Genomic DNA, 22,560 nt, shown 5'->3' with positions numbered 1-22,560 from the left:
CTAAGTAATGCAGCTCTGTGCATTAGATCTGTCTTGTGATTTTATTTCAAATCCATGCAAACTTACAGCAAATGTACCCGTTATCATTATGATGTCAAAGGAACTTTTGGTTGTGTGTCATGCAACTGATAATCACTTTCTCTTTCTGCAAATACAGTCTGTTTCACCAACAGAAGGCTATAGTATTCTGCTGTTTAAATCTTGTGCAATGAAATCTGATATGCATTGTACCCTCTTTGTGTATATTACCTTGTCAATGTCTGTATATTTTGTTACTGAAAGACGCTGCTTTTGTAACATTTGATTTATCTGATGCACTGCCATGTTGTGTAGTATATAGCAGTGTACTGAAACTATTCACCTGTTCCTGTGTGGATTTAAATCTTTCTCTCTGCCTAACAATGTTAGTGTATGGTCAATACTAACCTTTCGGCATTTCTGCCTGTGCATTTGTAATCTTGTGCAAGTACGTTTCTACAGGAATTGTGACAAATTCAGTAGAATGTCAAGATTTTATATTGTAGTCTGTTTCTGAATTAAAATGCAGAGCAACAATCTTCTAAGACTTTGGGCTCCTTGTCTCTTTCTGAATTTATTGTGGTCATTTTTTGTTTTTGTTTTATGATATTCTTTATTCAAGTTTCATTCAATACACACACACACACACACACACACACAGCCTGACATATTATATACAATTGTACGTTGTGATGATGGTGGTGATGATGATGATGATGATGATGATGATGATGATTATGATTGATTGATTGATTGATGATAATGGTCTTTATTCATCATCATGAGCATAGATATCCTAACCCTCATTGACCCAAGAATAATATATGTTGTGATGACGGTGATGATGATAATGATGATGATGATGATGAGGAGGAGGAGGAGGAGGAGGATGACGATGATTGATTGATGTTGATGATAATGGTCTTTATCCATCATCATGAACATTGATATCCTAACCCTCATTGACCCAAATATAATATATGTTGTGAGGATGGTGATGATGATGATGATGATGATGAGGATGAGGAGGAGGAGGAGGAGGATGACGATGATTGATTGATGTTGATGATAATGGTCTTTATCCATCATCATGAACATTGATATCCTAACCCTCATTGACCCAAATATAATATATGTTGTGAGGATGGTGATGATGATGATGATGATGATGAGGATGAGGAGGAGGAGGAGGAGGATGATGATGATTGATTGATGTTGATGATAATGGTCTTTATCCATCATCATGAACATTGATATCCCAACCCTCATTGACCCAAATATGCATTACAGAGATTACTTGTCAACACAAGTGGAGAGGACTTCCAAAAAAATCCACACATGGCTGGGGTAGAGGATATACAATTTGTCACTTTTTATTTGGATGAATTACTCCAAAGTGGAAGTCCTTTCAAGTACAATTCTATAAAATAAGTGCTAAAACGTCGAACTATATCGGACAAATCACAAGACACTTCAGATGATCTGTTGATACAGATCATCTGTGGAGAAAAAAAAAAAAAGAAGATACCTGAACAGCTGAAGGAAAACACGACAACAAAACTTGGTTTTGTTCATAGGCAGCATATGTGAAATGCTCATAACAGAAATATTGAAGTACATGTAGGTGCACTCCCATTATAACAAACACAGATATGAAACTCTCATTACAATGAAGTAAAAATTCCAAGTCCCAAAATTTTAGTCTAGACATATCTTCATTATATCATACTTTATTGTACTGCTATAACAAAATTTCAAGATAATGAAAGAAAACTGCCACTCCCAAGGACTTGACTGTAAATATGTCTCGCCTGTACAATGAAACCTTTTAAACCTGTTGAGAACGGGCTGATTTTGCTACAACACCCATTTCCTGTAGACACCTGCCCGAGTATACTCGGGACTAGTCTTCAACAGGTTAAGATGTGTGTAAATGATGATTCATATCTGTGCGTGTGCAGATTTGGAGAGAAAATGGATGGAATAGATGCTAAAGGGTCCCTCTTCTGGGATTGTAAGGTTTGACAATGATGACTGGCAATTAACTCGATGCCAAGACAGAATATAGGTAGGTAATATCCCATGTCTATTCCTTCAAGCCATTTAAGTACTGTACCAAAGGATGAACAAATCTGCTATGACAACTACAATGGAGAAAGGCCCAGGGTACAGAAAGGAGCCACTGTAACTACAGTGGACTCCCGTAATAACGAAGTCCTCGAGACCGGCAGTTTTCTTTTGTTATAACGAAATTTCGTTATAACCGAATGAATAAACAATAAAAATACATAGAGTTGATAATGTTGCGGCCCTAAATTTTATTTCATTGTAACCGGAATTTCGTTATAACCGTGTTAGTTATAACGGGAGTGCACTGTACTGGTACACACATCAACTAGAAGGTTCTGCAATGGATACAGTTCAGAACCCATTGACATTGTAAATACAGTATATAAAACAAGTTGTGATCAGTATCAAGGTCGAGTTATGTGTGATGTATCATACACACAGTAATGAAGAACATTCTTAATGCCCGACTCTTCATGCACCAATAAAGGACTTGTGATGTAGCTAACGTCACTGTCACACCATAAATATATACGAAAGTAATTTCACTGGTCTCACGGAGTTTGACATGACTTTCTTCACCCTCCCTTCAATTTTTCAGGGTGAATGATAGAAATTAAATGGTACGGGAGGTTAGACAAGCTATTGTGTTGTCAGTTGCCCAATATGAAATGCTAGCTATGCCTCTCAAATTTTTGTAAAGTGGCTCATGAAGCATACAGGTCTGATCTACACCTTAATCTTTAAGATCTCGAAGTTTTGCCAGAGAGAAGGCAAACTCCCTGTGAAATTTCTCGCAAAACATCCCACTCCAACTAGGGATATTTCCCCCACCCTCGCCAAACTTCTCAGTCTTGCCAGTGTGACAGCTGGAAACTGAAACTTTGAAATCTTTGTCATGCGAATTTTGCAGAGGGAGCCTGCAAAGCGCACAATCACTGTGATGTACAGGTATTCATCGTTACATCACAATCACTCGCTGTCAGACGACACACTCTTTCTTCTTTTGAGCGCACACGCACGAGTGAACCAAACTTCTGGATCCAAAGATCGAGAACTTTGGCTGCCATTGTGACTGGACAACAAAAGATCGCAAAGATTTCACAATCTTAAACATCTATGTAGATCTTTTGCCAGTCTGATCATGCCTATTGTTGAGAATCTCAATGCCTCTTTCAAATTTGTCAATTCAAAATGAGACACCACATGTCAGTTCGATTGCGTCAAAATGTTCACAGCATACATTTAAATTCCTTCACATTTACACAATCTGATAACTGTAAAGTGTATTGATTCTTACTACCACTCCAACATAATCAAATGGTCAATACATCACAGCTGACGTGGCAAACAGTAACTTCGACTCTGCAAAGAGTTCAATGTGTCTAATCACTTTTACTTCAGAAACATTCTGATGACAAAAGCAATCTTCTTGAGTGTTCTCTTTTTCAAACTTTATTCAAAGTACTTTTACTCAACAATATTTTTGTGTTTTTCTTGTAGACGAAAATGGCACTGATATGTTAAACTTTGCACAATATTTCAATTTCACTCGGCTTTATGGCAGCAACTGTATTTTGTACACCAACCATGAGCAGTGCTGTTATCTGGTTTTAAACAACATGTCTTGCAGTCATTGACTGCTTAAATCTTGTGACACAACACTCTTTGGTAATTGATTTTTCTCTCAGATTATTTAACAGTCATGGTGTTTACATTCATCTCATACATGGATCATATTTCAGATTTTCATCCTTTCTGTAACACAGACAGCCATACACACAAACAAGCAGAATATTTGAGCATCACAGGAAAAACAAAACAAAACAAAACTGATGTGCCACCAGATTATTCTATTGCATGCATGACAAATATGTCAAAACAACATCTCAATGTAGCCAAAATTTTGTCCATTGCACATCACACCTACGATGAGAGATACATTTGTATGTTTGTTGTTCATCAACAAAGTCACGGTTTTACGGTCAAGTTCATCACAGTAGGCACTCTCTCCATGCGTTGCTACATCAACCAAAGGTAAGACTTCACGACGATATGACAGTTTCTTCTCCCCACAATGGCAGACCATGTCGGGAACCATCTCCTTCAGCACATCATTCTGCAACAATCGTTGCTATGGTAATGACAAATGATGCTCTCACCTTCCGATCCCTATGGATGACAGGCCTGTTTGCGTAGAGAACAAAAGAAGATGCAGACATGATACCAAAAACATTTAGGTAGGAATTCACAAAGGTGGTTTAAATTTACCAGGTAGTCTATGGATTATGAAAATTAGGGCTGTGAAAATGCACACAAAATATCAAGTATGCCAACAGCCATTTAACACTGAACGGATGGTGAGACTGTGTAATCTACACCTATTTTGCACTTGTTACAGTTCAAGGACTAATTTCAATCATGGATTTGATTTCAACCCCCTTTGTGAATTTAAACCCTGGAGTTTCACCTGTGTTTCACACTAATTTTAGCAAGGAGCCTAGTTAAACGTTCATACCAAACTAAATTACTGTCTCTTCGAGAATGTTATTAGGCTGAATGGAATTATTAACCCCAATAATGAAAGAACACACATTCACGTCAAGGAGGTAATTATTGCAATGACACAAATGAGATGTATGTGCTAGAGGGTATTGCATATTGTTGGATTGTCATGACGAAGTCGCCAGTATTACTGAATGTACCTCATCATAACTAGTATCTTGTAAACGTATAAGAAAAGAGATCAGCTCATAACATATACATACCTGCCAACCCTGAAACCTAAGAAATAGGGACAAATGAGGGGAATAACTCTAAAGATAGGGACATTCCTAAATTTCCAATACATTACTTAATCTAGATTTTCAAAATAGGGACACATGATAAAATCGCTCATTTTTCTCTCTTTTCCTGGGGTGAAAATAGGGAAAGTTAGCAAGTATACATAAAGTAAATTGAGGGTCAGGACCACTTAATTCACCTCATTAAAACTGATACCTCATTGTACATGGGTTTGTTTTATCAGGGTTTCCCTGTAGTGTCATTTAGCCTATGCCTTAACCAGTGTGCAGAGTGCGAACGACGATGGTCACTTGGGCTCACCAAGATTTGTGGCGTCGTTCCAGGCCCAGCAGATGCAGTAGTGTGTGAGGAGCTGGTCCAGCAATTCGGTCTCGTCCAGAAACTCCAGCCTCTCGATGCGGTAGATGTCCTCGCGAGACAGACTGGCATAGACTGTCTGCATGTCTGCGGCCTGAGCGCCCTGCCAGCCCACTGACGTGAAGCGGGATTTCTGTGGCACAGTTTGATGTTCATTTATCAGAATTGTTTCAGATAGCTTCATTTTCACAGAGGTTTTTTTTTTTTTATAATTATTATTATCATCTTCTTTTTCTTTTTTTCTGTACCCAAAATATTCTGTACATTAAGATGCTTATTTTTGAGTGCTCTGAAAAGGACAGAACAAACCATTGTCTTCATGATAAGGTGTCCTCATGCAAAAGAACTAACCCTTCGTGTACAATAAAAAGTTACTCATAATTTACTTCAAAACTTCCTCGACTACCTTCATAAGCTGAGTGATCATACCATCAATACAACAAATATTTCAAAATAAAACACAGCGGATTTGGATCTCAACCTTCACTATTAAACAGAATCCTTTTAATACCAGGTAGAACTGTACAAGGTGCTGTAATCCTTATCCCACACTTCAACCTAAATAGAGCCCATAGCATATGAGTTGCCAGCATTTCTGGAGGGAAACTTCACAAGTCATTACACTCATTATCTCAAGTTTTCTAGCTCGTGACCCATCTATAAACTACAGGGACCAAATATCAGAGAGAGATCCGTAGAGAGAGACAAACCTGAGATTCCAGGTCTTTACACGGGGCCACTCCTTCCAGCGTGCACCCCCGGGCCCGCAGGTTCTCGGCCATCACCATGCCAAACTTGTCCCCCATGTTGACCTGCTCGTAGTTGGCCAGGAAGGACGAGGGAAACTTGCTCGCTATCCACTTCAGCAGGGCAGCAGACTTGTCGTGGTGCAGGTAGACAAGTACGCACTCGGACATAAAGAAGGTAGGCTTTCTGAAAAGGGGGATGGAGAAGTTGGTTCAAACTGATCTTCTGTCCCTAGAACTTCAGTCTGAGTGTAATATGTATTTTGCGAGCACCGGCCTCTTATTTGAAAAGGAATAAAAGAAAGAGAAGGCTTGCATGAAATGAACTTGCATGAGGATTGACAAGTCAACTTTAACAGCTTCCACAGCTTATCCTACAGCAAAGTGATTTAATCTATGAATTTCATGAAAATTGAAACAGCTACTAGTACTTTTATCAAGCCAAACATGCTTTGTCATTTGAAGAAGTAGTTTCAAAACGCCTTCACTAACAAGTGTGTGAGAGTTCACAGTAGAACGTCATAGTGATTGATTAAATCGACATGCTATCACAAAATGTATTAAGATCAATACACCAGTTTCTCTACTGCCGACTATATCTGTCACTTACAACCCACACCAGTGTACAAGCTCACTATGAAATAAGAGGAATGTGAAGTGTTATCATTGATCAGAATTTCACAACCTAACGCATATAGAGTGATAGACAGGTTAGGGCGTGGAAGTATGATACATGTACCAGTCTTCCAAATGCCAAGAGCGTCACTCACTTGAAATCTACACCAACCGCCTTGGTCAACTTCTCCTCCAGTTCTGCCACGTTCCTGAGGTCTCCCCACACGATGTGGTAGCCAGGTGAGTGTAACTCAGCATTCTCTGCAGAAGGTGGACCATCCATAACCACATTCAGGGGCGGATCCAGGAATTCCGTAAAGGGGAGGCGCCTTTACAAAATTAAAGTGGAGCGCAAGCCCCCCCCCCCCCCCCCCCATTTTGTTCTTTTGTTTCAACAAAAACAAAGAGGGGGCGCACGACCGGTGTGCGCCCCTCTGGATCCGCCACTGACATTGGTTTGTTTGTTGTTTGTATTGTTTGTTCTCCTGAGTGTTTGTTTTTCTAGCAGACATCAAATTTATGTTCACAGCATAACTTACTTTTAATGAGACTCATAGCTGCAGAAAGATGCTTATTTCCAGGAAAGTATGTGTCAAATCAGGGATACAAAAAGTGTACAACACAAAGAGCATGAGACAAGCAATGCCATAGTATACTCATACTACTTTATACCATACTATATACCATACTTCTCTTCTGACAGTCAACTGCTCTGAGATGTTGTTACATACAGTCCAACTTCTCCTATCTGGCCTCCATTTATCCAGATCTCTCTATCATCCGAATCCCCCCCCCCCCCCCAATCTGAATAGGCATTACATTTTATCTGTAGACTACACAAACACAGAAAAGCCTTCCTACTGTAAACAGAGAGTACCAAGGTAAAAGATAAGCATGCACACCCAGACAGTCTACACACAAACAGATGACAGACAGACAGAAAGACAGGAATAGAGTCCGAGAGAGATTCTCCTACCTATGACAACACTCTTTCCCTGACATGTTGCCTGGATTCCCTCCAGCAGCTTGGATCTCATGCGCACCGTCTGACACTTCCGGCTAGTGACTGCCCGAAAGTCCACTTCAACATACAGACTGGGCAGCAGGTCCTCGTCCTGCATGGAACACACCAAGAACAAAGGAAAAACTAATTTCTTAACACTACAATGTGGACATTCATCACCAGAGAAGATAGCCAAGTGTTGTTGGTACCAAAGATGCAACACTATTTCTGAAATCTGACTTTTTACAGCTGGGGGCAAGTGTATTTTGGGATGCAATACAATCAGGGTTGTGCTGGTGTGTTACAGATATGCACCTCAGTAGGCAGATGCTTTTTCCAAATTCTTGTATACATGTATGTCTTCTCTTCAAAATATATACATTGTATCAGTGTTCAGGAAGCCTCCTGCAGAGTCACATAGACTTGGCAGCTCTGTGGTTTGTTGTCAATTCAGATAATTCCCCTGAAACTTGCTCAAAATGGTAGTCTACCTCTAATGATTACACTCCTTGACTTCGGGGTGTAGCAATGTCAAAGTCTCCCACATGAAGACCAATGAGACACAATACAAATTTACAGGTTTAAAGGGATGGGGCAGTTTTTGATGAGATGGGGAATTCAGATTTAAACTTTTAGCACGATGATCAGAAACAACTCATCAAAATATGAAAAAGCATGCAATTCTAAGAGAAATTTAAAGTTTACTTGATGAAAATTGGTTTTGCAATGGCCGAGATAAAAAAAACAAAAACAAAGTAAAACAAAGCGGTCCTTATAAAAGGTGGGTGCCACCTTTTATTTTAGGACCTCTCTATTTCAAAGATATCTCAGCCATTTCACAACCAATTTTTACCAAATAAACTTTCCATTCCTCTTAGAATTGTATGTGCTTTCATGTTTCATAAGAGGTTTCCCATTATCTCACAAAAGTTGGAAACCTGAAGCCTCAACCCAACTATACCATCCCTCTAAGTACTCTCCACTCATTGCCAGTTAATCATTTCAGGGCATCTAGGTTGGTTTAGAGCAAACACAGCAAGTCAAAAGATGTTCATAATGTCAGGCACAGCACAGAAAGGGTAAATAAGAAATTTATGAAGGGCTGATGTAACCTGACCTTTAACCTCCAGAAGAGTGTGTCAAAGCCTGCACCGAGGTTGATGACCTGGCAGTCCTTGTTGGTAAGCTGGATGAACTTTACCAGCAGCGTATGCATTCCCTGGGTCCTGGCATAGTAGCCTGTTGCAAGGTGGGCCAAAAAGACAGGGAAACAGTGATTCATAGGCATCTAGGTTTACGGAGGCAAACATCTTCGTCGTTCACTTTTGTAGAAAGACAAAGCTCTCTTCCACTGCAATATAATCCCACATGAAATTTTGTCACTAACAAAGTTAGATGGATTATGTTACAAATAAGTTTATCTCATTATAGACTTCCTGCTCCATGTCTTTGCTACAAGTGATGTAAATTCAGTCCCTGGATTATGCAAACTTACTGCTTAAATGCATGTCGTATTCGCCAACAGATATCAAATAATGAACACACGCTGATATGAGCCTGTGTAAAATTTCACGCATGTTTAGTCCATGGATCAAATTTAAAGATGGATTCGATTCAAGCTACTGCCGTAATTAAAACATCTGTTGTACATTTGTGTCAAAGCGTTTCCAAATTTATGTCTCCTTCAGCATTTATCAGCCAGATTATGCATTGGTTACCTCTGATCTCATTCCATTTTTTTAAATTATCTAAATGTATTGCACAAATTTGTTGCGCCAAATTTGGGACATTTTGACAACAATTTTCTGCAGTTCTGGAAACGAATGAAGGACAAGTCTGATACTGAACCTCTGTTAATTTCTGGTGCCCGGCGTTGTCCACTCTTTACCAACAGCTGGATGTAGGGATCCTTCCAGTATCCTTGCTGCACTGCAAATCTGAGGACAGAATTTTTTATATTCATTATATAAGAATGAAATTATTTTAGAGACTTTTTGGAAAGCCAACTTTTTCATACAGCCTGTTATTACAGGTAGAGCTCTAACGTTGCCTACTGTCAATATATAGTATTAGTAACAACTGTTAAATTCATGATTAACAAAATAAAGTAAATTAAGGGACAAAGGATTTTTTCCTGTATTTTATTTTATTTTATTTTTTTTTTTATTTTTTTTAGCAAGCTACATGACAGCGGATATCTAGCATACCACAACTATAACTTTTTAAGTCGATCTGAACGAACTGAAAGTGAACCCCGGCCCCCACCGGACACCCGAACTCGGGTGTGTGACTCCTGTGATAGGTACGCCGACACTTTTTCAAAACACAATCTTTTTACAGAAATGATACCTTACCTGTGTACACAACAGCGTTCCAACTGCCGAAATTCGTCTTTTTCACGGTAAAATTTCCCCAAAAGCGTAAATTTCCGAGTTAAACTGACACCAGTTTGGCACCAAATGATTGGAATATTAATTAGATTTCGCGCGTGCTACGTGCTCGAGATCGGTGTTCAGATTTGGCCAATTCACGTGACTTATGGGCGGAGCTATGTCAGGTATTGATCTTGATCGAAGTCGTTTGTTTACTTTTCTGCAATACTAATGAAGATTAATTGACATAGTTCGGTACCTACAGTTCACTCCTCATTGTAACCAAGTATTCCAGATCGGCAATTTTCTTCTTTTATACCGACCTTTCTCGTAAACTCATAGCCCATACCGGTGGATGTGAAAATTAATCTTCATTTCGTAGTAGTAACCCAACTGCGAGTCGAACGTGAAGCATGTTCCGGCTGCAGATGTGTGTTGTACACTGTTGAGCGATAGGACTTGGTGATTCGTAAGTGGTGGCTTTGCCCCTAAATTTCAACTTAAAAATGAAAAGCAATTTCAATTTGAATAAGTGCAGATGTTGTTTAGTCGTTGCCGTATTATGACTTGCAAAATTTGGTTCATAAAAAGATCTCTTTCTGTCTAGATCAAGATTTTTCTTGATTTGGTTAATCGTGAACCCTTCCAGAGTATGACAACTGATGCTCGGAATGAAGGATTGGGGACTTGTGCGCAAGTGTAAGAGCATTGGTTTACGTGCATCAGCAGTATTAACTACGGACGGGTTTACGATGACCGAATCAAGAAAAATCATCAATATGGTCAGAAAGAAACCATATGAAGAACCAAATGTAACACGTCATGAGTTGTTTACAGTTGAACTATATCTGTACGAGCTCAAATTGAAAATTAAATCAAATTTTCAAGTTGAATTTCACGGGCAAAGCTACCACGTACGAAGCACCATATTACTTCGCTGTCAGGCTGGCCGAAGTCAATTGTGTGCGGGTGAATCGGGTCCGTTGCTCACTGTACCTCCGTCCATCGCATCGGCGTGCTTGTGTTGCGTGCGTGCGTCATTCTTCCGGACTGACTGGCCAGTTAGCTGTGTGTGTAGCGAAAGTTTCATTTTTAGTCAACAAGCAAGACGTTCCGTCGTCCATTTTTTCCTCTCTCCTCACCTTCTACTTCCTCCTGACCTATTCCTCTGCTTCCCTTAGTACAAACATGTTTTTGACAGTATCGAGTCTATATTTAGAGTTGTGGTTGCCCCAAGCTAGTACGAGTTGCTCAGTGCTGTTACACAAGCCCCGTACCCCTTTATATTATTCACAAGAAACGACGAAACTGGTGATGGTATGCACCGGCAACATTGATTACAGCTAGATGAACTTCGATTTTTTTTTTGAAATCTTGTCACGTGACAGATTAGCACTATACTCCATTTATCTTTCTTCACAAGATAGAAATATGAAACGATAATGGCAATACAGCCTCAATATTTACCCTCATTGTAGGGAGGTATAATGAAGAACGGTTATATTGAAATCTGCACTCATATAGTCATGTAAAAAGGCCTTCTATTACTAGTATCAGTCTGAAAAAAATCTTGTCCTCATAATTTCTGAGTAGGACTTGTGTGACAATTCAACGTTTCAAAGTAACCTCCATGGATAACAACCAAAATACAGAGCTATGTTTTGATTAAATTGTCCGTGTGTCAGCATTTGGTTATCATTAAAATCAGCATCGCCGATGACTAGGCCTATACAATTTCATTCTTCACAAAGAAAATCTATTAGGAAGACAAGAAAATGTTTGTATATGCAATACCGTTTGAATGCACCCTAATTGAAATGTGTTATAACTCTGCCTATAGATGCAAACTTGTCCTTCCGGCTTGCTTGTGATCTGTCATCTCGCCTTGAAGGGTGTGACTTTCAGCCAGGGCCTGACGGCAGCAGGAGTGATGAGGCTACGGAGGGCAGTCCATCCTCCCGCCAGGCGATGAATTCTGGTGCGTCTGTGCTTCCAATGGCAGATCGTCGTGGAAACGTTAATGTGCTGAGATATCTACAATTTATCAAAAAAAAAATGAATAAATAACTATAAATATTAATATATATACATTTATATATATATATATATATATATATATATATATATATATATATATCATATAATGGAAACTGATTTCGCAAAGGATCGGGGAATAGTATACTAATGCGAATGTACAGCTATTTCCTCCATTTTTGGAACGAAACTTCATTTGTTTTTCACACAATATGCTTATCAAAGCAAAAGAATGTCAATATGAAAAAAAAAATCCTTTTATCGCGTATAATGAGTTAATCTCAAATACTATTGTTGCGTATTGGAATCAGGTTCCTATACTACGCTGCAGAATGACTTCTGATACACACATTCGCTATTTAAGTATTTAATCAAATCTCTTCTAGTTCTAATATCATGTATAACTTCGAGCGTCAAATCCCATGTACACTTGAAAAGTACGACTCACTCGATACAGCCCCTATTCAAACACACAATGATCAACATAAAATGAAGGTGACAATGGGGCGGGGTCTTGAAGTTGAACAGGGATTAGTTTTGGCATGGAGAAGGTATACATTCATTAAGGGGGATTAGACTCAACATCAATTCCAAATAATGAATGGGGGAAGGACAAAATGTTTGGTGTTCATTCAATTGATCTAATGGTCATAAATCGTGGCTTTGCTACTTGCAGATGAAACAAAACCCCCGCGGTATTAGTGTTTCAAAATACTTTTTAGATGTGAATTATTATGCATGGATAGAATAACTATTGTAAAATTTAAATTCCGTATAATCGATGTTATGCATGTAAGTTTTGTCAAATATACAAAATGTGAACAACAGAAAAAGTTTCCAGACTAAACCGCCAACAGTTTAATGAGAAAAAAAAATACTGATATCTCTTTATATTTTAGGTTTTTGCAAAAATGTTAGGATGATACAACAGACAACACATATAATGAATCATTATGGGATATCTTAAACGTTTTTAAAATCAAAGTTGGAAGGGTGGAGCTGATCATTCTGACACCGTTAATACAACAGGTGCCGTGCGCGGAGCAGCGTTTCCGATGGGATAGCTCGGGCAGGGGACAAAAGCATCCCGGTTTTGGCTGCATTGAATATGCACTGAAGTCAAGTTCCGTCTTTAACAATGGTTAATTGTTTTGGTTGAAGATTTCTTTGCTTATTTTGCATAATTATCATGACCAGCACATTGAAGCCTAATAACAGGAGCAAGCCATGGTTCCAATAACCTCGAGTGAGCATTGCATGGGACATTGGTGATACAATGTATACCATACCAACAATAATACGTGAACTCACGCAGATTTCCCCTCAGAAAGGATACTACTTGTAGTAACCTCTACTTCATTGTGTACTATGATTCATATGCATCACTTCTATTTGTCAGTGTTTAATATTCCAGCCCTTAATCCATGATTATAAATGGCTATTACATACCAAACATCTTACGTTTGGAATTAGTATTGCCCGTACGCGTATTAAACAGAGTTGATCTCTGTTGACCGGAAGATCGTTTTTGTATCTGGTCGTCGGGATAATGTTCCGTCCGAAGATCCGTCCGCGGAGAATGCTGCGTCTCGCTTCATTCATACAAGCCCCTCTACTCTAGTAAAGGAGGCGGAGGAGAGCCGAGAATGGAAAAAAAAATATTAAAAACTCCGCAAAGACGGATTTTTTTTGTCTTGAATCTATATGTAGACGGAAAATCCGTCTGTCTGGGGGGATTTTGTAATTTGTTTTCCTTGTCTGTTTCTACTTATACGGTTCTCCTTCAGATAGGAAGGAAGGGATTTCGTGATGCCTCCCCGGGCCGGAACATAATTCCCGGCAACAACGAACAACAAGATAGGAACCGATCTTCGGTCAAGCTATTCTATGATCAGAAAACTGCCTGATGTAACTTAGGCTACTATACTGACATAATACACATCACATGTATGAACATCAAAGGAATAGAAAACTGAAATGTCTTCTTACCAATTGCATATGCCGCCCAGAACATAAAATCTGAATCCCTTCTGATGAAAGCTGTTTGGATCGCTTCAGGTCAGTTCTCTAATATTCGTGGCAAGCGCATGGGAGATACAAAATGGCGAATGTTTGGGAGAGTCCTTGCCTTTATCACAAGCGGGAGAGAGGCCTGATGGGTAATATAAACCAGGGAGGTTTATAAACAATGCCGCTGGAGAGGAAGAGGGAGAGAGAAAGGGGGGGGGGGGAGGGGGAAGAGAGAGAGAGAGAGAGAGGAAGAGAAGATAACAGACTGATGTGTGAAGAGAGATTGATGACGAGCGAGTGTGTGCAGGAGTGTGCTCCCCCCCCCCCCCCCCTCTCTCTCTCCCCTCTCCCTCTCTCCCTCTCTCTCCTTGTGTGTGTGTGTCATGCATGTTAGTGTATGGCCGCATCATTGTTCCCGCCTTTTTTCTTCTCTCCCAACAGAAGCTACATCGCAGGGCCTACGAAGCTCCTTGAAGCTGAATTGCAGAGGAATGCTCGCCATTTATCTGGTACCGAAGAGCCAAGAGCAACAAGCAAAAGTCACAGACTCTGATTGGCAGAAGGAAGATGTTAGTAATGTGAAGAAAAGAGCCTGCAACAGTCACCTCCCTGCCCACGTGAACCTGCAAGCATATGACAATAAATACAGGAACTAACTCCTCGCCTGATCCTACGGGGTGAAAAGAGGGCTTGGGCAGGGCCTTGGGGGCAGTTCCCAAGTGCGCTCAACCAAGATTGATGTTGTTAGTGTTGGTGTATAACCCCCCCCCCCAAAAAAAAAACAAAACAAAAAAACAACAACAACAACAACAACAACAACAACAACAACAAAACAAAACAAAACAAAACAAAACAAAAGAAAAACAAAACAACAACAAAAACAACAACAACAACAATAAAAACCGGAATTAGTCACAATCATATGCTTAATTCATGAAAATCAAAATTGATGCACGGTTCTCTACCTGCGTATCAGCCAATTATTGAGGAAGAATACTTTTGGCCACAGCAACAATTCAGCGTCACACTGGTATATTATACCTCCGCATTTTTGAACTGCTTTATCGCAAACATATTCTCCCGAAATAACAATAAATTATTCTGAAAAAAAAAAACCCGAACAATAATATGCTTCGAAACGGTAATTCAGCGAAAAAAAAACTACAAGACTTATTAGTGACCGTTTTACCATTCTCATTTTCTCGCATAGACCGAATTCGAAGTGTTTGAATATGAGTCAATGATGATTATTTCGGCTGCTTCGCTTTATACGCGATTCAGATTCGCTAAGCGCGTATCAAAGAGGAGTATTGGTCATGTTATATACGACAAAACATCCAACAAAAGAACCTGATGAATCAACCGTTTAACTTATCTAGAGTTCGCGAAACGAATTCATCACTCGAAGTGGTTCAACAAAAGCCGAAAAAAGGTCGAAGAACAGCAGGTGAACATAAGGACAATAAATAAAATTCTGGAATGAAACAAACAGATAAAAAAGCACACGATATCAAGTTTGAAAACGAAGATAATACGAATCTAGCAAGAGAGACCAATTATTCTAAAAGACTATTTTGCAAGTTCAAAATAATATAATATAGGGATGTGTATACGCTAACAAGGATCGACCACTACAATGAGACTACGCTGCTTCTATGCTTGCTAACTCACTGCTTCTCATTTCAATATAAAATATATCCATCTACTACCAAATTATACCGACATGACAAAAGCACACACATAATATATAGAATAATCAACCTTGACCGACATACTGTAAAGTTACCGCAAAAGTTATTTGTGTTTATATACGCCGGAAATGTCACTTTCACAGCAACATTACAAGACAAATTGCATAAATTGCATAGTTCATCTTCAAGATGTTAGGGTAATTGAAATACACTGTAGTTGTAATATATCAAGACGTTAGAATAATGTATTGAATGTTAATTCTGATGACGAAGAAATCCCAGCAAGTAGCAGGAAATTTCGAACTTTATGTGAAACTCTTCAAACATAATAAAAGCATTGTGTAACTGAAAGCGGATACAACATCATCATTTAACTTATTTCACACCCAACAAGTTAATGCAAAATAGAAGAAACACGTATAGCTTACCAATATTGGAGGCTTTGAAAAGTGTAATACTGCATATAACGACTTTTGATATGTACGAGGTTAGAGATTTGGTGATCCTATCACGCTGGCGTTCGAGAAGTACAGTGACTATCATATACCAGCATGGCATTCCGGCTAGCTTTTCAAGCCAAGGTTATCGCAAAAGACAACATAGTTCCCACGCCAAGGCTACCAGCAGCCGGGTTCAAACAACAGGGGATTACAAAATTTGAAAGAGGCCTTTGTTGTGTGCTTGGGAGGTCAAGTTTATGACCAATTAAGATTGAGCTTAAGCGTCTTAACTTCTTATCGCAAGAGAGGCTGGAAAGCCATAGAAAATACGAACACTATGGCCTCAAGGGGCAGCGCAGCTGTAAGCTGCGTATCAATATTGAGTTGAAGTGCTTCAGGTGTATATAAAAGATACATGTATGCCTACACCCGCCAAAGTACAAAATAATTGTCAACATAGATGCATGAGTTATATCACAATACACAATGCACAATCAAATATTTCCGAACATCATACACGAGACACAACACTGAAATAACGCGAGAAATGACATTATGTCTTCACCTTCTATACCGTTGTAGTATGAGTAATCTTTTATTTTCGTTCCAAAAATAATAGTGACATGCAGAAACATAACAGAATCATATGACACAATAAATCATTTGTATGAAAATTAAGATAACAAGTATAATAGCCCTATACCTGAAATAAAACGAAATTATTATATAGATAACCATGAACACTAAAAAATATGTTGTTTGAAGGAAAACAGTCATATATTGTTATCTCTGCAGTACAATTTCTCCTTTTGCTTTCTTCTTCAATTCAATCTTCCTCTTCTTAGAGCTCACTCTTTCACTGCTGCACAACACACAATCTACCCACCCCCACCCCCACCCCCACCCCATCTCTCTCCCCCTCTCTCTCTCTCACACCTCTCTCTCGGTTTTGTTTATATTACCCAGGAGGCCTTTCTCCTCCTCGTGATCAAAACAAGGCCATTCTCTGTTTAATGTCCCTTGCCACGCCACGCCACGTATAGTATCGCATTGTGAAACAGAAGGCACGCTCTATTCACAGAGTACTGTGACACGCTAAATCTCTTCCTCTCTTCAGCAGAAAAAGGTCCATGTCGCCGTGACAGTTGGTAAGAAGACCATTCAATTTTTTAGTCTGTTTATGTTGTATCTATATTCATATTTATGGCAGGTCTTCTAGCAGTAAGTTATGCTGATTAACACTTCTAACAGAAAGGTTTGCAGCTACGGATTAATTCTGCTCTGCCAGTAGAAGAGAGGCAGAGGTGTATCGTGGCGTTGTATGGGATCGAGAGAGAACGAATGTGTTGCGCGGCGTGGTTTCTTGATGTCCTTGAACCTTGACGGTAAACTCAGCACATATATTCCATTGGAAGTATCATTTATTCATATCATATAATGTTCTTTGTACTTACAATAGTATTAAGTTTCAATTAACTGTGAAATCCTGATGAAGTTCAAACTCGAATATGAATGAAGTTGGTGCCGTATATGGTAATCGTGGTATGCAAATTCGGCAATATGTCACATGAATATATGCCTACGATTGGAACATCGTAATGAGAGTATAAAACGATAATTTTGTATAGCTTTATACAACCTCAATTCTTTCTAGTTTATGATGGGCTTATGTGATGTTGAGTCTATGTTTATTGCATATATGTAAGCAAAGGTAGGCACATATCAGTTTAATTCAATAACACACATGTCATAGGCCACGTCCAAGCAGTCACGCACACAGCGCGATCGCTTTACAGCACTGAACATGCCCCCCTGTTCATAGAGTACACGTACGCGTACGTACTTACTGTAAAACATGATATATTCGCGGCATGAATTTTTCGCGAATTGGAACCGACAGCCTTTTTCGTGGCATGAAATTTTCGCGAAGTGCCACTGGCGTTCAATGCATATAGTGTAAACAAGGACTTCCGCGTGCATTTTAATTTCGCGAATCTTGGCGCTCGCGAAATTCGCGAAATTAAAGTGCACGCGAAAATTCCTCGTTTTACAGCATAAACCAAACCCGACGTGGTGCGTGGGGATAACACGCGATCAAATACGAGTACATTGTACCTGCATACAACAGGTACTGCGTTCTTTACAAGCAATGCAGATGAATATAGTTTGTTAGATATTTGACAATTAGATCAATTTTGGTTAGAATTCTTAAAGGAGAGATCATTTAAATTGGAATACAGAGTTTACGGTGGGGAGCCTTGCATGCTGTCCCGTAGCCTTATAGTAAACGTGTGTAACGTATAGCGTGCGTACGCGTACGCGTGTGCATATGGGGAAAATGGCATTATATAATGGATTCAAGAATGTAGCCAATTGGAAGCGCTGAAATGAGTCACGTGCGCGCTCATGATTTTTCTTATACTTGCATGCGCAGTTGTTACAAGTGCGTCGCGCGCTACTTAGTACGCGCTGTCAATCCTGTAAACAACTTCTAGACAAACAACTTTTAATTATTTGGTTATTTGGTTCATTGCATAAGATTACACTTTTTTTTTTTCCCCAGTAAATTTATGTACAGGTACCTTCATTGTACTTTTTCATATTGTTTGTTTGTTTTTTTTTTTTTGTCGATATGTAATCTCAAATGTATAATTCACATGGTTATCTCCAATACCCTGATTGGGTGACATGAGATAAATTAAATTGTCATTGTCATTGTCAGTTGTCAATTGTCAAATTGTCATTGACCTTTCTCTTAATTCATTTCTAGTTCTGGCTGCCGTGCCATGCCAGCCGGCCTTTCCTTGTGCATAACATGTGTGGCGATGGCCTACGTATATGTGCGGGATTTCCGAGTGCGACATGCGTAAATGTTTGGGACGAACATTTTCGGACATCTTGACTTTTGAGCGAGTGCTACATGTAGCTGACTGGTATTGACCCACAAAGGTACATGAAAAATTCTGTTAGTTTTCGACCCATTTTATAAATCAAATAATTAGTGGAGATGCAGCTCACTCTCGAGTATTTACAATGTAGTGCAACATGCACTCGGCTTCGCCTCGATCGTGCATGTTTCACAATTGTAAATACCCTCGAGTGCGCTACAACTTCATTGACGCACTCTCACCTGTGTATTAATTGTATAATTATCGTAATTGCCTTGGCCAAAGACTATACCCCTGCGTTCAGTCGGCGTTAGCTCCGCCTATTAACAGAACCTGCATGACATCATCTCATGAATAAAGGGTTTTTTCCTTTGCGCCAAAATGCGCTAGGGCCTTTGGGGCCCAAACCGAATGGAAAAAATCATAAAAAATATTTTGCAAATGTGGATACATGTTAAAATCGCGTAAAATCAACAGTAACATATGCTACATTCTTTTTTATGTATAGCTCTCTATCAAAGCAAGCAATCTAATAAGTGGCTGAAAAGATAAATAAAGGGGACAAATGTCTGTCATTTCCACTACAAATTGGATTTTTTTGATGTACCGTTGACAGGGCCCCAGCCAAAGAAGTGAGAAGGTGTGGGGCGCCCGCTACTAGGATTAACACGGGGCCCCTTGGGAGGGCGGGGCCAGGCATTGCGCAATCACTTATTCAGCATGGTCATCGATTGAAGGTCAACAGTCAGCATGTACTCGGATATATTTTTGGAATATTCTGCGTCTTCCACATCATGTTTAGGCAAGTCTTTCCGTAATAATGATTTACAATGTACAAAGTTTGTCATAGCTGCATATCGGGGTAGGAAAGTGAGATGAACGTGTAGAATTTGTGGTAAGTTTATGAGGATTCATTTCATTTTTAATGGCGGCGGATGCAATTTGACACCTCATTCATTTTGACGTACGCGTACGTACGAGATGGTGCGGATTAATTAACACGTAATTAAGCGGGTGTCCAATTTCTGAATGCTATGTCCTTGACGTTCGGGACCCCTACCTGTGACTACACACGTGAGTCCTCCCTGGAATCATCTCCATCTCGATCTCCTCCTCCTTCCGAATCTTTATTCAGGGCTATCTTTATGTTCTCCCTAAGAATACTGAATGTGTCACATGAATTCGCAGAAAGAAAATTTAGCAACGGTCACAGAATCTATTCACACACCATCAAGAATTGCAGTGAATGGCACCATAGCATGCACCACGGTCAGCATTGCATGGTCAGCTGGCATGGCAGCGCAGGCCGCGTACTGTGCTGTAACCACATAATACCTTACGCGTGGGACTGACAATCCTAAGCTCCTAGTAACGACTTCAATTTTGGTACAAGAGTTCCACCTCTGGAAGAGGCCAACAATTCATTCAACAATACTGCTCACCTTTTACACATCGAAGCATCATCATTAGTTGCTTGAACCGCCTCATCTGACATTGTGAATGTTCATTCAATGTAAAATATTTCAAGAAATATCTGCGTGATTTCCGACGTCGCCGGCACCCCGACAAAATTTACCGATTGTTGTTTGTTTACAGCGTATTGAATTGATGGGACGAGGACGACGTGGACCGCGCCAGCCAGCCGGCCGCAGCCAGCACTGCGGGGTTTGGAAATTATCATTGATTTCCCAATAGATCGGATCACCTAATTTGTCAGTGTTGACAAATTCCGAGTCTATTTTTTTTTTTTTTGTATTTGTATGTTTTATTGATTTTATTTTTTGTTCCTTATGTTCATAATAATTATTGTGTAATTTGTATTGTTTGTAATCATTCACTTTTATGAGTTAGCATCGCTGAACCTTGAAGGAGTAATCCCTGTTGCAGCTTTTTGTGGGAAAATATACTAGGATGGTCATGCATTGGGGATCAAAGATCTTTGATGGGAGCTACTCCAGCGTGTGATACGAAGTAATGGTGATGATGATGATGATTGATAATGATGATAATGATGATGATGATGATGATGATGATGATCCTGATGATGGTAATGGTGATGGTGGTGATGATGATGACTACAACGAAGATGATGATCATGAAGTTGGTGATTATGATGATGATGATGATTATATGAAGATGATGGTGCAGATGACTTAGACTAAAATATGCACTTTTGGAAATCAGAGCATACTCACAAATGCAAACAAACAAACAAAATAAGATTACAGCCCCCACCAAACCCAAATACAGAAAAAAAAAAAGTGGAAAAAAGGGGTGGGGGATCCTGGATCAGGGAAGCAGGTGAGGGATACCTTGCTGCAGATGTCTCCATCCCCTCCACAGAGGATGTGTTTGTATATATCTATACTGTTCAACTAAGAAAAAAAGAGTTATTAAATTTATTCATTTGTTGCACAAGAGTGAATTCATATCATATAACCCACTTACAATATTTATTTCCAATTTCTGCACTAAAAAAAAGAAAAAAAATGAATGTATTGTCAATTCAAGGTATGATTTATTTTCAAACAGGAATTTTTAGGCAGCAGTGTTCACATGGCGTATTACCAGTCCCTCTAGAAAACTGTTTTCATCTAAACAGCAGTATTCACTCTTACAATATAACGTATGAGAGATCTACATTTTCAGCCCCCCCCCCCCACTGCACAGAATTAGCAAAATCAACAATTTTCCAACAAGTTTCCCATCTTATGGAATACACTGTGTACTTCACCAAATGAACTGAAAAAAAACTCGAAGTCATTGCAGCAGTTTGGAAATAACTTCAGCGGAGAGATAGATATACATTGTACTACATAATCTCTATGCTTCAATGCACTTTCTGTATAATTTTATAGCCACTTAAATTTGTATTCGCCCTATATTCTATACATCCTTATTGTGTACCATTTGTATATTTTTTACCCTTTACATATTTAGGCCTATTGTTTGTGTATCATTTGCATTATATATAAATATACATATATGAAGAGTTTGTTTGCAAAAACCGATAAGTCCACATTTGCCTAATGGAGATATTTGCGATTAAAGGTCAAGAAAAATAAAGAGAATAATAAGAACATTTTTGCTTCTTTTGACCATAACTTCAAAAATATACCTTTACATGTAGTGACCAATATATCATTTGAAAGGTATTATTTTGTACTTTATGACAGAGATCGTACTTCAAAATCTTCAAAAATGGACTTATCGGTTTTTGCAAACCCTTCATATATATATATATATACATATATATATATATATATATATATATATATATATATATATATATATATATATAGTTGTGGAAGTCTTGTATTATAAACTTTGTGGCCTTTTCCCATCAAGCCTATAACAAGGTTTTATTGGTCCCCCACAATAAATATGATTACATATTATGACGTGAAACTGTAATGATAGATGCTTTATAATGTGGAAATAAGTGAAATTAAATGAAACCGGTAATTGGAGAGAAAATAATTTCTGTGAGTGACATTCTCCCCTTTCTCGTTCC

At 39.0% G+C, this 22,560-nt stretch overlaps 1 protein-coding gene across 2 annotated transcripts; it reads right to left on the bottom strand.

Moving 5' to 3' along the window:
* Window positions 1-1,389: 1,389 nt before the first annotated feature.
* Window positions 1,390-20,616, bottom strand: LOC140232390 (leucine carboxyl methyltransferase 1-like). Of its 2 annotated transcripts, none has more exons than XM_072312517.1 (8): window positions 20,489-20,616; window positions 9,460-9,548; window positions 8,729-8,850; window positions 7,585-7,723; window positions 6,764-6,869; window positions 5,958-6,180; window positions 5,191-5,380; window positions 1,390-4,272 (listed from the first exon to the last, which is right to left on the bottom strand). In XM_072312517.1, exons 1-8 carry the CDS (start codon window positions 20,539-20,541, stop codon window positions 4,244-4,246), a joined length of 951 nt encoding a protein of 316 aa, XP_072168618.1. In that variant the 5' UTR covers window positions 20,542-20,616; the 3' UTR covers window positions 1,390-4,243. The 2 variants fall into 2 exon arrangements, with proteins under 2 accessions (XP_072168618.1, XP_072168619.1); XM_072312518.1 differs by lacking the exon at window positions 20,489-20,616 and adding an exon at window positions 10,333-10,526.
* Between the last annotated feature and the right edge of the window lie 1,944 nt (window positions 20,617-22,560).

This window comes from Diadema setosum, chromosome 8 (assembly GCF_964275005.1).
Source record: "Diadema setosum chromosome 8, eeDiaSeto1, whole genome shotgun sequence".
In the NCBI taxonomy this organism is placed as follows: domain Eukaryota; kingdom Metazoa; phylum Echinodermata; class Echinoidea; order Diadematoida; family Diadematidae; genus Diadema; species Diadema setosum.
Note: the sequence above shows the minus strand (reverse complement) of the source record. Positions and strands in the feature narration are given on the sequence as shown.